The 15,261-nt window shown below is 43.7% G+C and overlaps 1 protein-coding gene across 1 annotated transcript in view; it reads left to right on the top strand.

Moving 5' to 3' along the window:
* Positions 1-10,107: 10,107 nt before the first annotated feature.
* Positions 10,108-15,261, top strand: part of MYO5C (myosin VC) — a 106,503-nt gene continuing 101,349 nt past the window's right edge. The window contains exon 1 of the mRNA XM_032174180.2: positions 10,108-10,304. Coding sequence (XP_032030071.1) covers positions 10,278-10,304 — 27 coding nt within the window. The 5' untranslated portion in view covers positions 10,108-10,277. The remainder of the gene's footprint in view (positions 10,305-15,261) is intronic.

Genomic DNA, 15,261 nt, shown 5'->3' with positions numbered 1-15,261 from the left:
AGTAGCTGCTACAGGCACCCGCCAGCACGCCCAGCTAATTTTTGTATTTTTAATAGAGACGGGGTTTCACCATATTGGCCAGGATGGTCTCGATCTCTTGACCTCGTGATCCGCCTGCCTCGGCCCCCCCCTCAAAGTGCTGGGATTCCAGGTGTGAGCCACCATGCTCAGCCAACAGTTCATTTTTCTAAATTAATTGGAACCAAGTCAAGATTATTTCCCCATAATAAAATCACTCTCATCCAGTTGCATTTTGGTATGATCATTAGGAGTCTTTCTGGGGCATATGACAAAAATCAAACTCAAACTGACCCAACCAAGAAGGAAATGTATTACCTAACATAACTAAAGTTCAGAGATATATCCAGGTGCCCAAACATTGACATCAGGGTTCTCCTTTTCTTTCCTTACTTTTGGCTTCATTCTTAGTCATGTTCTCCCTCAAGTGACAAAGATGGCCCTCAGTAGTGTTTGGCTTCCTTCTATGGCTCTGCCTTCAGTAATTCTCAGTCAGACATTTCAGGATGGAGTCTCATTGGCTCGAGGTTCTACTTCCATCCTCAGAATAATCACCGTGTCCAGAGGAGTGGAGTGCTCTGACTGTCCTAGCCTGACATACCCCCCACTGAAACTAGAAATCGGGTCATTCACAGAAAACACAGGATTGATTAGGTGGTAGTGGGAGTTCACCAGAGGAAAGACAGGGTATAGTTAGCAGAGGAAATGAAAGCAATGCATGTCTACAGTAATGCATTCTCCTGAATGGGAAAGAAAGGGACACAAATTGTGTGCAGCACTGGCAGTGTGCCATGCATGTGAAAGTGTGGAGCTGGTGGGTGGGTTTCCTGGGTCTTAGCAGTCAGCATAAGTGCACAGAGAAGTAAGCAAAGTGTTACACAACTGAAGAATTTTGAAATCGCATTTACCACCCCGGAAAGGGACCTGGGGAGACGTGATTTGTTCACATTGATCACCTTGCTACTGAAACCAAAATATGATGGACATTATTCAAAAGGAGAGAAATAAAACCTGCCATACAGACCTTGTTAGCACCATGTTGGCCAGCTATGGGTAGTTCTGGTCATTGGGTTTCAAACAAAACACAAGGGAATATAAGAGATTCAGAAAAGAATAAGAGATAATTGAAGAAAAAGGATACTACCCATAAGAATGGTTTGAAAATCCTGAGACAATTGGGCCTAGAGAAATGAATGCCAAGAAGGTAAGAATGTGGGCAAGTGCTAAAAAATTATGCTTGGTTGGGCCAGGTGCGGTGGCTCACACCTGTAATCCCAGCACTTTGGGAGGCCGAGGCGGGCAGATCATGAGGTCAGGAGATCAAGACCATCCTGGCTAACACAGTGAAACCCCGTCTCTACTAAATAATACAAAAAATTAGCCGGGCATGGTGGTGGGCGCCTGTAGTCCTAGCTACTCGGGAGGCTGAGGCAGGAGAATGGCATGAACCCAGGAGGCGGAGCTTGCAGTGAGCCGAGACTGCACCACTGCACTCCAGCCTGGGCAACAGAGTGAGACTCCGTCTCAAAAAAAAAAAAAAATTATGCTTGGCACAGATAAGGAAAACATGAACTATTTTCCAAAACTTAAATATGGTAAACAGACATATTTTGAAACTTCAGCAGTTACTGGAAAAGAAATAAAATACTAGTTTATGTTGTCAACCATATACTTCTGAAGCTCATTTCCTAAGAGTCTGTATTATCAAGAAAGCTAAATGAATTTGAAGAGAGTTTGGCCAATGCTACTTGTGACCAAAAAAATTTCTACTGAGATCTGGGTTGTATCAAATCTTCAGGTTGTAATCTAGGAAGACAAATGGTTTCTTTTCACGGCACACCCATGGTCTGCTAAAAATAGGTCTCTGGGCTGAATGGCCCGTGTCTAGCATGACCCTAGCTAGGATGGTGATTACTGTGCAAAAGAATGGGGCTCCTTTTGGAGGGAAGTAAGAAGCTGTTAAAAACAACCTCATGAAAACAGATGGGAGGGGGAAAAATACAGGTAGGAATGGGGTTGGTCAACAGAAGTGAGATCGGCAAAGAAAGGCCAAAAGTCCATGGAAAACCATTCTTGAGTTGACATTAAATACAACAGGAGAAATATTTCTCACATTTCAAAAGTAGCTTTTAGGAATTCCACTTCTGACATGATAGCATGAGGAGCTTTGCAGACAACTCCCTAGGGAAACCAGGGAAACCAGTGAGAATTATTTTAAAAACAAACCAAACCCCCAACTCTTTACAGTCTCTAGAAATGGTCCTAAGGCCATACACCAAATGAAGAAACGCTTATTCAAGAAAACATACTAAAGCTTGATAAGGAGAATGAGCTTGTTGTATCTGAACCAAGATTCCTCCCTCCTTCCATCTTCCAGGTCAGTGAGACAAAAACTCAACTCTAGACGGGTGTAGCCAAGAACTCAGGGCTTCCTCTCTGCCAGCTCACAGTTGGAGGGCTGTCTTCCTGGGAGGGGCAGGATGTCAGCGCTTCTCATCCTGCTCCCAGCCACCTCTTGCTTAAGCTAAGTTTCAAATAAATGCAGTCAACAGGTGGGGGGTCCCTTCTACCCAGCCTCTACTCATGACTCACAGGCTCTACCTTGGGGACGTCACTGTTGAAAATACTGGGACCCCAGTGCATCTTATTCAGGCTTGTAAGGTGGTGCTCTCATCCTGGGAAAGGCCAACCAAGAAGACCTAAGGCCACTATCCCCCATCCACCGAGCATTTGGCTCCCATCACTCAAAGAGATGCAAGCCATCGTCCCCACCCCCAGCTCCAGGACAATGGCTCAGAGGTTTTCACCAGGAGCAGAAGCAGGCCATAAAACAGAAAGCTCCAAATTACTTCCTAAAGGAACTGACTTCATGTGCAAGAGTGTAGAGAAGTTCAAGCCTAAGGGCGTTTCAAAAACAGTGGAGGTTGCAATGACTGGGGATTGAGAGGGGATTGGTAGATTCATTAGAGTTATTGGCTGAACTTTAGGCTATAACTTTCCTGGAGAGAACTGGGAGAAGAGACAGCCAGGAGGAGTCCTTGCAGGATCAGAACAAGTCTCAAACATTGACCTCAAGAACTATCCTTTCAAAGGAGCCCAAAATTGATCAGATACTGTCTGTGAAACAATATGTTCCTTGTAGCATTGTTGAAAATCGTAATTGGTGGAGTTTAACAGCTGAATGTTAACACAGTCAAAGTGAAGCCAGCCAAAACCACTGTGATCCCAGCTTTGGCAGGCTACACTGCCTGAGAAGCAACATCAGAGGCTTCCCACTATGGGGTGGTGGGGGAAGGCCAAACAGATCTTATTGAAATAAGCCAGCTGGTCACTAAAACATAAACAAGCCCAGTTTGTTTACAAAAACAAGGACCAGTATGCAGAGCTACTACAATATATTATGAGAAATATCTGGATTATAACCAAAAAATTACAAGACATGCAAAGAAACAGGAAAGTATGACTTACAAGCAGAAAAAAAATCAGGCAACAGAAACTGCTTATAAGAATAACAAGTGTTAGATTAACAAAGATTTCAGATCAGCCATTATAAATATATTCAAAGAACTAAAGGAAACTATGATTAAAGAATACATTTGATGAATGACAACAATGATACAAAGAACAGGAGGGAGGAATAGGAACCTTTTGATATTATAAGGTACTTGTACTGTACCTTACACACTGTGAAGTGATATCATGTTCTGTGAAGATAGGCATGGATTGGTTATAAATGTATATTGCAAACTCCAGGGCAACCACTATAAACAGTAAAAATAGAAGTATAATTAATATGCTAAGAAAAGAGAAAAAATTGAATCACATTAAATGCTCAATTAAAACCACAAATGGCAGAAAAAAGAGTGGAAGACAAAAAATAGAAACAAGACCAAGGGCAACAAATAGAACAGTAACAAATATGGTAGATATTAATCCAAATCTATCAGTAGTCTGTGTAAATGTCCACGGTCTAAGTACACAAATTAAAAGACAGAGATTATCAGAGTGGATCAAAAAACAAGACCCAACTATATGTTGTCTACAAGGTGATTCTAAAATTCAGGTGGAATTGCAAGGGACACCAAATAGCCAGAACACTCTTGAAAAACAATAGCAAAGTTGGATGACTCTAATTTCAAGGCTTACTACAAAGCAACAGCAAACTAGACCATCTGGCTCTGAAAGTAAAGACAGACATAGACATCAGTGGAATATAATTTAGAGTAGGGAAATAAACCTATGTGTCTATGATCAATTGATTTCAACAAGGGTGCCATAACCATTCGATGGGGAATGAATAATCTTTTCAACAAATAATGTTGACACAACCGAATGGCTAATGCAAAATAATAAAGTTAGGCCTTTATCTCATACCATATACAAAAAACAAACAAAACTCTGCTGGATGCAGTGGCTCACATTATAATCCTACTGTTTTGGGAGGCCAAGGTAGGAGGATCACTTGAGGCCAGGAGTTTAAAACTAGCCTTAGCAACGTAGTGACCCCATTTCTACAAAAAAAATTTATCTAGGCATGGTGGCATGCACCTGAAGTTCTAGATACTACAGAGGCCAAAGAGGAGAATCACTTGAGCCCAGGAATTTGAGGCTGCGGTGAGCTATGATCACACCACTGTGCTCCAGCCTGGGTAACAGAGAGAGACCTTGTCTCAAACAAACGAACAAAAACTCAAAATGGGTCACAGGCCTAAATGTAAGAGCTAAAACTATAAAACTTAGAAGAAAACAAAAGGATAAATCTTCTTGACCTTTGATTGACAAGGGATTCTTAGATATGACACCAAAAGCACAAATAACAAAAGAAAAAAGAAACCGAACTTCATCACAATTGAAAACTTTTGTGCTTCAGTGAACACTGTCGAGAAAATGAAAAGGCAACCTGTATAATAGGTAGAAATATTTGCAAATCACATATCTGATAATGGAGTCGTATCTAGAATATATAAAGAACTCTTATTACTCAATAATAAAAAGACAACTTAATTTTAAAATGAACAAAGGATCTAAATAGACATTTCTCCAAAGAAGATATACAAAAACACATAAAAAGATGCAGATGCCTGACATGAGGGAAATGCATATGAAAGCCACAATGAGATACTACTTCACATCCACCAAAATGCCTAGAACCGAAAAGTCAGGTAATAACATGAATTGGCAAGGATGTGGAGAAATCAGAACTCTCAGGCACTGCTGGTAGGAATGTAAAATGATGCAGCCGCTTTGGAAAACAGTCTAGTAGTTCCCCCAACAGTTAAAGAACAGAGTTACCCTATGACCCAGCAATTCCACTCCTGGAAATACCCAAGAGAAATGAAGGCATATATGTCCATACAAAAACTTGTACATACATGTTTATAGCAACATTACTCATAATAGCCAAAAGGTGGGAACAACCCAAATATCCATTAATTGATTAATATAATGGAATGTTACTTAATCCCTAAAGAATCACTGAAAAATTAACTCAATAAATAGAGTCCTTTTTAGGGGGGAAATTTAAATTATGCACTTAATAAAAACTGTTGCCAAAAAATTCAAGAAAGGGGAAACAGAGGGAGAAAAATACATGTGCCATATAGAAAACAACAAACGGCAGACATAAATCCAACCATATCAAAGACTACATTAAATGTGAATGGATTACACACTCCAGTAAAAAGGCAGAGATTATCAGACTGGATTTAAGAAAAACAAAAACAAACAAACAACAACAACAACAACAACAAAAACAGGCACAGTGATGCATGCCTGTAATCCCAGCTACTTGAGAAGCTGAGGAAGGAAGATCACTTGAGTTCAGGGGTTCAAGACCAACCTGGGTAACTGTTCTGTGTGGGAGATCTGTGAGGGGAGAAGACACACACAATACTTTTAAGGGTAAACAACTTTATCCCATGTAAATGGCAATGCAGACAATAATAAGCAAATGACATAATAAGCAAATTGATATAATAAGCAAATTGCAATGGGAAGGGGAGAAGGGATAAGATATATATATATTTACACTCACCAGACTACGGAGAATTCACCACCGGACCGGTAAGCAACAGCTTGGGCTCCAGAGTTGGCCACTCATCGGTGTAGACGAGGAGAGATCTCATGAAGCTTCAGTGCAGTCTGGGACCCAAGCTCTTTTTGTAACAAGTCGTTTGGCATGAGGCCCAATCAGGAGGCCCTTTGTGACTGGGCTTAAGGAATACAAAAAGGTCAACTTTTTTTTGCAATTTTTTTTTTCAATAACTAATGTATAGGAACAGATTGAAATAGGGATTTCTCCAAAAAAGTGCTAGATGAATGCCCTAAGAGGCTCACACAACCTATTCTGGGACTTGGTGACCATTGTTTGTGTCCATGTTCAATTTGATATTTAACTTTTCCTCCACAGCAACATAGCAAGACTCCGTCTCTTAAAAAAAAAGAAAAGAAAAGAAATAAAATTTAAAAATTAAGAAACTGGCCAGGTGTAGTGGCTCACGCCTGTAATCCCAGCACTTTGGGAGGCCGAGGCAGGTGGATCACCTGAGTTGGAGACCAGCCTGGCCAACATGGTGAAACCGCATCTCTACTAAAAATACAGATAATTAGCCGGGCATGGTGGCGCACACCTGTAATCCCAGCTACTCAGGAGGCTGAGGCAGGAGAATCGCTTGAACCGGGAGGCGGAGGTTGCAGTGAGCTGAGATCACACCATTGCACTCTAGCCTGGGCAACAAGAGCGAAACTCTGTCTCAAAACAAGAAAAAAAAAAATTCATATCCTAAGTGTCAGAGTTCTAACTATAACACTTCTGGAAGAGAATCTTTATGAGCTTAAGCTAGGCAAAAATTTATTAGATAACAACACCAAAAGCATGATCCACAAAATTAAAAAATGATAAATCGGACTTCACCAAAATTTAAAGTTTTTGTGCTTCCTAAGACACCACGAAGAAAATGAAAAGACAATCCACACACTGGGAGAAAATATTTGCGAACCATATATCGGTAAAGGGTTTGTGATCAAAATGTTTAAAGATGGTAGATTCAATACCTGTATTTACTCAACCTTCCTCCTGAAACTCCGGTAAGTAACAATAAACTCACAAAGGAAAAGAGAATGAATGAGGAATGACAGCAACAGCTTGCGAGATGAAAAACAGATGGATAAATGTCTTTTATTTTCACAAGCAAAGAAAACTGAAACCTAACCCGGGACAGGCAGAAGCCCAGAAGCAATCCAGTTCGCACTACATAACTCTGAAAAGCTCAGGAATTAGGTTCAGAGGCAGCAGGTAACACTGAAAGTGGCATGGGGCTGAAAACACAGGAATTGGTTGAAAATCTGTTTAAGTAGCAGTTCAAGTGGACTTGAACAGACATTTCACAAAAGAGAATACCAAGGTGGTCAATAGTCATCATAGAAATAAATGCAACTTGGACCCACAGTGAGACATCATAACACACTCATCAGAAAGGCTATTTTTTAAACTGACTACATCAAGTGGTGAGGATATTAAGCAACTAAAAGTCTCACACACTGTTGGTAGAAGTATACACTGATACAACAATTGTTTACAAATCTCTTTAGCATTATCTGTTAAAGTTGAGCATTACATACCTGTCATCCAGCAATTCTGCTCTGTTTATGTGCCCAACAAAAATACATATATTTGTGCATCAAAAGACACATATAAAATGTTCATAGCAGCATTATTCATGGTGTAAACTGAAGCAACCCAAATATTTACCAATAGGAGAATGAATAAATTGTAGAATATTTATACAATGGAATACTACTAGACAGGAATGAAAGACCTCAAACCACAGCTACATGCAACAAGAAGAATAAATACCATGTAAAAAGCCAAATGCAAGAGTTACACATGTGATTCTATTTATTAAAAACATCCAAAACAGGTAAAACGCATCTATGGTGATACAAATCGGAACAGTGGTTATCTTTGAGAGAAAATGTTTTGAAGAAACAGAGAAAGTTTTGGGATATCAGTAATGTTCTACGTCTGGATCTGGGTGGTGGTTACTTTGGTGTGTTGATGTGTTCCACGAATAAGAATATATTGAGCTGTATACTTTGTACACTTTTCTGTATACAATTTTATTCTTCAATAAAAATTTTCTTTAAATAAAAAAGGCAGCTAGATTCTCTTTTTAACTCTGAGCAATCAAGCAGCTGTCACTACTCACCTTATAGCTTTTTTCTTTATATAAAATAGAATTATTTGGGCAATAATATAAATAATTTTGTATATAAATAAATACAAAATTAAATTTACCATGATCCTCTCTTTGTGGCATTTATCATTATTGATCCATGCCAGGCCCCTCTTTATATTTTTTGATCCCTTTTTGAAATTTCCGATTCCATTTCTCTCCCTTATAGGTATCCACTCTTGCATATTTAATGAATGACTTTGTAATTTATCCTCCACACCTCTGTTCACACATACTTGTACCCATGAATAATATTCAGCATTACAGTTTTTGTGAGTTTTTAAATATTAAAGACTTGGGCTAGACATCTATTCAACATGGTTTTTTATTTCTGAGTCAAGTAGATCGTGTCTATTCCTACTAACAGCTGTAGAGTTTTACATGTGTATACTATTTCTTTTTTTATTTTTCTCTGCTGTCTGCCATGTATATACTATTTTCTTTATTCCCCTATTGATATTTAGATGCTTCCAACTCTTTGATATATAACTATGTTGTGATGAACATCTACTTAACTGTCTCTTTGGGTGACTATGTGAGAATTTTTCTGCCTACATTTATTTTCATAACTATTCTCAAATTGCTCTCTATGATGGCAGTATAATTCCCACCAGTTATGTAAGCAAAAAAGTTTTTATTTTCTCACATCTTAGGCAGTATCTGATATTGTCTAACCTAAATGTTTTTGCCAATATGATGGGTATAAAGCAATATCTCATTGTTGTTTTCATTTCTATTTATCTGATTACTGCTAAAGTTGACATCTCCTTATATGCTAACAAGCCATTTAAGTGTCCCCATCTGTGAATTGCCTATTAATTTTTGTCAATTTTAAAAATTGGATTTCTTTTCTTTAACCGATTAACAATTCTTCTATATGGAAACTACTATAACCCAACATTTTAAATATATTATCCCTCTTTTATTCCTAATAATTTCCTGGTTTTAAGTTTTAATCGTGAATCCATCTGGAGCTTATTTTTGGATGCAGTGTTTGCCATGGATCTGCTCTTATTGTTTTTCCATATAACAGGCCCATCTAATAAATATTCTTTCCCTATCTCGTCCTTAAGGCTACCATATAATATAGGGCCCTGCTGGGGGGCTCCAGCACGTTCCATTACTCACGTATCCGTTCTCATGCCAGTGTCACACTGTTTTAATGACTACCGCTTTGTTGTGTCCCTAAATATATGGCAGGACAAATCTCTCCTCTTTGAGAATTGTCTTAGTTATACAGGGCTTTTATTCTATAGAAATATAGAATCATTGTATAATTCTCCAAAAGTTCTGTAGGATTCTGACCCCAATATATTAGGCATATATATTGATTTGGGTAGAAGTGACACCTTGACCATATTAAATATTCCCAGCCAGGAAAATGGCATGTCTCCCGTTTACCCGGGCCTTCTTTTAAGCTCTTTAAGAGAATTTTAAACATTTTCTCCACAAAGGCCAAGGGCATTTTTGCGAGTGTAATCTCTGGATACTTTATATTTTCACTAATATTGTCATATAAAGGACCATTACTTATTTTTGTATTTGATTTTGAATACGATGACCTTGCTGGACTCTTAACACTTTTCTTTGTGTTCAGTACGTTGATTCCCTTGGGTCTTCCATTTAAATGGTCGTATCCTCTGCTCTTTGAGGAGCTAACACTCGGGCCGGGCAGCCTCCGGATGCATCTGTTCCTGCCTGGCAGCGCGCCCCGGGCCCCAGCCTTCCGCAGCCTTCCCCAGCCTTCCCCAGCCGCACTCCCGCCAGGTGCAGCCGCCTGGCCCCGGCCAATGGCAGCGCGGACTAGCCGGGCCAGGCTGGAAAGGGACCAATCCCGCCGCTGCCCCCTCCCCTCGCCGCCGACTCGGGAACGGGACCAGGAGGCCGTTGGAAAACTTTGGGCAAGATGGCCCGGCGGTGATTTCCGTGGCGGTCTCTCCTCTGCGCCCGGCGTCTGCGCCGCAGGCCCAGCCCCCGAGCCTCGCACGTGCGGCAGCCCCGGCCCGGCCCCGGCCCCTCCTGCCCATGGCGGTGGCCGAGCTGTACGCGCAGGTAGGAGGGTCCGCTGGGCTCCCGGGAGCGCTGTGGGGGAGCCGGCCCTGCTAACGCTGACTCGACCTGGCGCCCGGGCCACACCTGCGCACCTGACACGGCAGGGCGGGCGGGCGGGCGGACGCGCTCTGGGGGCCGCGGGGACCAGGGGCTCGAGCGAGCGTCGCCCCTTCAGGGCCCCGGCGTGCTCCGTCCCTGCCCGCGGGTAAGCCCCCTCCTGGCTCCGCTCCGCCTGGGTGCCCTGCGGGTGGGAAAACCCTGTGGGTAGGAAAACCCTGTGGGAGGGGCCGCCCCTCCGCCGCTCCGGCCTCGGGGCCTAGAATTCCCTGTGCTCAGGGGTCGCGCGTGCGTCCCCATCTCCCGGGACTGGAGCGCCTCGGTCCCTTCCTACCACACCACGGGTGGAATCAGAGTTGCCCCTGCGGACGTAGGAAGCTGAGACGCCGGCCAGTCTCCCGGCCCCTCCTGGGGCCCCCTTGAACGAGTTGGCATAGAAGCTTATGGCCGCAGTGTTCGGGCTGCTTTCTAGAATTCTGTGTCTTCAAAGTGCGTGAACGTGCATGTAGGCTCATCAGATGCCTGAAGCTGAAGCAGCCTGGGTCGCAGGCTTGAGGGCACTGCAGTGGCACCAAGAGCTTGGGGAGCCCAGGGGCCACGAGGTGCAGTCGTAGGCTCTTTGCTTAACATCTGTACTGTTAGCAACAGTACAAACACTACAGTTTCTAAAGCGCCTTTCATATACCCTGACTCTGGGAAACACTAGAGCATTCCTCAGAAGCTTCCTTTCTGCTGGCTGGGGCGCTACCTCTTACGTCGGAAGGGCAGCGTTCCCACATATGCCCCAAACCCTCTGAGATGGGCTTGGGTAATTATTTGGATAAAGAGTGTGACAGTGTTAGCACTTTTGAAAAAAAAAAAAAAAATCCATTTGAATAGCCATAAAGCCTGACCCTCCTATACACCAGTTGGGGAAGTCTAGAGACCTCAGTATTCAGATGAGTGGGACTAGAATGCATCCATTTTCCCCGGACACATGCTCTAGCTTTCTACTTTAAAAGATGCTTTTGCTGTAGATAGAAAAGCTAGTTGTAAAAAATATCATGTTTCAATGGTTTAAGCAAACGTTTTTCTTCTACTTTGATTACTTAGTAACAGTCCGGACACAAAGCAACCAAACGGTAGTTTCTCCTCTATTGCATCTCCATTAACTGGAGTTCTAAATGGACAGTGTTTGAATTGCCCTAATTTTGTTCTAGAATATTTTCACCAGTGAGAGTGTGAGCCCTCAGATAGCCAACAGCGCTTCTTCAGCCTTCAGTTTACTGGAAGTGAAAGAAAAGTCTTGGACTAGTCTTAGACCATACTTTGGAGGACAGAGAAAAATGCTGCTGCTGAACCTATTTGAGGTGGCAGTATTTCCAGAAGCAGAAACACACAGGTGCAAGCACCCCTATTTTCAGGTGCCTCGAACCTCAAATATTTACTAAATGTCTAGTAAGTACCAGGCACAATGTAAGAAAACTGATAGGAAGGAGTTTAAAGGTACAAGCTTGGAGGGAATGAGAATCTGAGAATCCCAGAGACTGACGCAGCCCGATGGCCATCCCCACCGACCTTGTGTCCAGGTAGACCCCTGTGTTCCTAGGCTGCCACCTCCCTTCCTGGTGGGCAGTTAGCCCCCATTTTGTCTGTTCTAGAGGTGGGAAGGGGAGGGCCATGGCAGCCAGAGAGCGAGGTCAGGGCTCTATCCCCCAGTGTGGGTTTTGAGTGGGGGCTGGCAGAATCAAGGGTGGTGTGTTAGGACTGTTAAATTTGTTATGTATGCCAGCAGCGCCCTTGGGCTGTGGAGGAGAGAGGCCGGGGTCACGTAGCTGAATTCTCAGGTCATTCCAGCTGTTGGAAAAGGATTAGAGCTGCAGTGTTGGCCATGGAGGGTGGAGGCAGGTGAGGCTGAGAGGCTGGACTGGGGAGTGGGGTGGGGGTTGGAGGGACCAGCCAAGGATGACATTTGAGGTTAAAGTCTGTATGAGAGAGAGCAGGGTGGTGCCCTTGAGTGAATTAAGCATGTGGCATGAGGAGGAAATATTTCTTAAGAAAGTCATCAGGCAAGTTCTGTATTTGCAGGGGTCGAAGGGGTGAGGGGGCTTCCAAGGGAAGGTGCGTTGCAGTGTGGGAGGTGTCAGAGGGAGGGGATGGGCCCTGCCAAGGGTCTCCTGCCCAGAGGTGGTCACTGAAGCCAACAAGACACTGAGGGTCTCACCGAGGTGGGAGAAGGCAGACAGAGAAGAGGGCGAGGGACAGGCCAGCGGGGAATGCATCTGTGCAAGGAGTGAGAGGAAGCAGAAGGGCTGAGATGGAGCCATCCAGAGGAGGAGCAAACAGGGGAGCCGGAAGGCACCCTGTGGGAACAGGGAAGAGGGAACTCCGGGAGAAGTCTTGGTGAGGGGCGCAATCGCTGCCAGGTGAGGTGTAAAATCATCCATCTCTTTTCAAAACCTGCAGGTGCCATGCCTTAGAAATGTTCAGAGCAGCAGTTCCCCTATTTGAAATCTCTCTAAGAAGAGCCGGTCTGGCATTCTCTGCTCGACCACCTCTAGAGGCTCCCATTGCTTTCAGACTCACTGACCAGCCACGAGGTCCTGCCTCTCTCCCTGCCTTCCTGCTCTTACCTGGCTCATGCTCTGCCAAACTCCTTGCCATTCCCTCAATGCCTTGCTTGCACGTTGCCACTGCATGCCTTGGCACACGAACTCCACCTGTCTGAGGCCGTCTGTCACCTTTGCTCATGGCACCTGCACCTTCCACCTTCAATTTGAGCAGGACCTCTGAGAAAGCCTCTGCAGCTAGCCCCTCCGCACAGCGCCTTCCATATTGCCTGTTAACAGCTCGTGAACTCTGTGTCTCCACCATTGACCAAGAGCTTTCAGTGAGCAGGGGACAGTGGGGGCTTCATAAATGTTTGATGTGCACCTGTGTGCATGACTGAACGTTTCTGCTTACAGAAATAGCTAGGACCATGGAGACGATGATATGGACGATGTTATTTTTATCTCTGTGTGCTAGATGCCATCCTCAGAGTTTCATGTGCCCCCTCTCATTTAATCTGAATAAACAACTCTGTGTGTTAGATGATCTCACACTTTTAGAAATGGCTTAGGTCAAGTAAGTTGCCAAGGTAACATACAAGCGATGGAGCCAGAGTTGAAAACCTATGTTCTTAGTGTCTCTCACTACCACCACCTTGGTTCAACCGCCTTTATTATCTTCCTCTTCTTCAAGGGACCTGACCTTTTCCCCGCACACAGTGGGCTTGTGAGAAGTTCATCCACTTTCTAGCTACCTCTCCTGACACCTGCTTATTTATATTTTTCCTTATAATAACTAAATTGGAACGAATTCCAGTGTCCAGCAAGAGGGGTAAAATTAAGTAAATTATGGAAGACTCACATGATAAAACAGCATGAAGCCATTAAAAGTACTATTTCTGAAGAGTTCATAACATGAAAACATGGTTATATTGAAAATGGGGCACAACAATTGTATATACTGTGTGAGGATAAACATAAAATATGCGGCCAGGCGCGGTGGCTCACGCCTGTAATCCCAGCACTTTGGGAGGCCGAGGCGGGTGGATCACGAGGTCAGGAGATCGAGACCATCCTGGCTAACACGGTGAAACCCCGTCTCTACTAAAAATACAAAAAAATTAGCTGGGTGTGGTGGCGGGCGCCTGTAGTCCCAGCTACTCGGGAGGCTGAGGCAGGAGAATGGCGTGAACCCGGGAGGCGAAGCTTGCAGTGAGCCAAGATCGCGCTGCTGCACTCCAGCCTGGGCGACAGAGCGAGACTCCGTCTCCCAGGATGGAGTGCAAAAAAAAAAAAAAAAAAAAAAAAACATAAAATATGCAAACAAAGGAAAAAGACCACATATATCACTGCCTAAAGATTGGACGGTCTTTCTTTCTAGTAGCTGCAGAGAAGTCAACAAGGATGAAGGCTGGGGATGGGTTGTTAGGTTTGGCCGCTAGGTGTGGTCCCTGGCGTCATTTCTGTTTGGGTAGAACTGTGAAGGGGAAAGGGAAACTGACATGACCCGCTAAAGGGAGGAAACCAGCAGAGGACTGCAATTTGAAGACGTAAGAAAGGCACCAGGCGTGGGTTAACCTCGGAAAGGAGTGAGGGCCTGAGGCCACAGTGGCAGGAGTTGAAGGCACAGAGATACTGACAGAGAGGGAAGAAAGCCCAGAGAGCTTGACAGCTGCTGAGCAGGAAGGGGGGGTAGGACAGAGGGCTTGAGGAGAGTGACAGTGCCGCCAACCATTTCTCTGACAGCATCATTCCAGACCCTCAGCATCCAGGCCACCTTCCTCTGTGTGAGTTTTCACACCTTGATGCCCATTTTAGTGGCACTATTCTCTAGCCTTGATCTGCTCAGCCATGAGTACGGTGCAACTTCTTGTGAGCATCCCTCAGTGCATCCTGGCATTATGTTAGTGCTTTAAGCAGAGCTGGTACGTGCTCTGCCCCTGGTGGGTCAAATCAAGTCCTGGTCCTGCCCCTTACTAACTGGATGACACCGGGCAAGTTACTTAACCTGAGTTTCCACACCAGTATAATGGACTGCATCGTGCTTACCAGCTGAGGAGGTCACTATGAGGATTAATGCGTGTAAAATCCTTAGCACAACACCTGACACATAATGCTTAATAAAGGTTACTCGAATACTGATGCTATTATAAGATGGTTGATTTTTTTTTACCTAAATACAGACTTTACATTTATCGCTATAAAATTTTCCGTTTTATTTGGTGCCCAATGTTTCTGTAGCTTGTAAAAACCTTTTGAATCTTGATCATCTTTAGCTAATCAATCAGCTTATTTGATACATGTGTTTTGATTTTTCTTTTTTTTTTTTTTTTTTGAGACGGAGTCTCTGTCACCCAGGCTGGAGTGCAGTG

The sequence above is a fragment of the Hylobates moloch genome, unplaced genomic scaffold (genome assembly GCF_009828535.3).
Source record: "Hylobates moloch isolate HMO894 unplaced genomic scaffold, HMol_V3 SCAFFOLD_14, whole genome shotgun sequence".
Classification (NCBI taxonomy): domain Eukaryota; kingdom Metazoa; phylum Chordata; class Mammalia; order Primates; family Hylobatidae; genus Hylobates; species Hylobates moloch.
The sequence above is the reverse complement of the archived record's forward strand: the minus strand, read 5'-3'. Positions and strand labels throughout refer to the sequence as shown.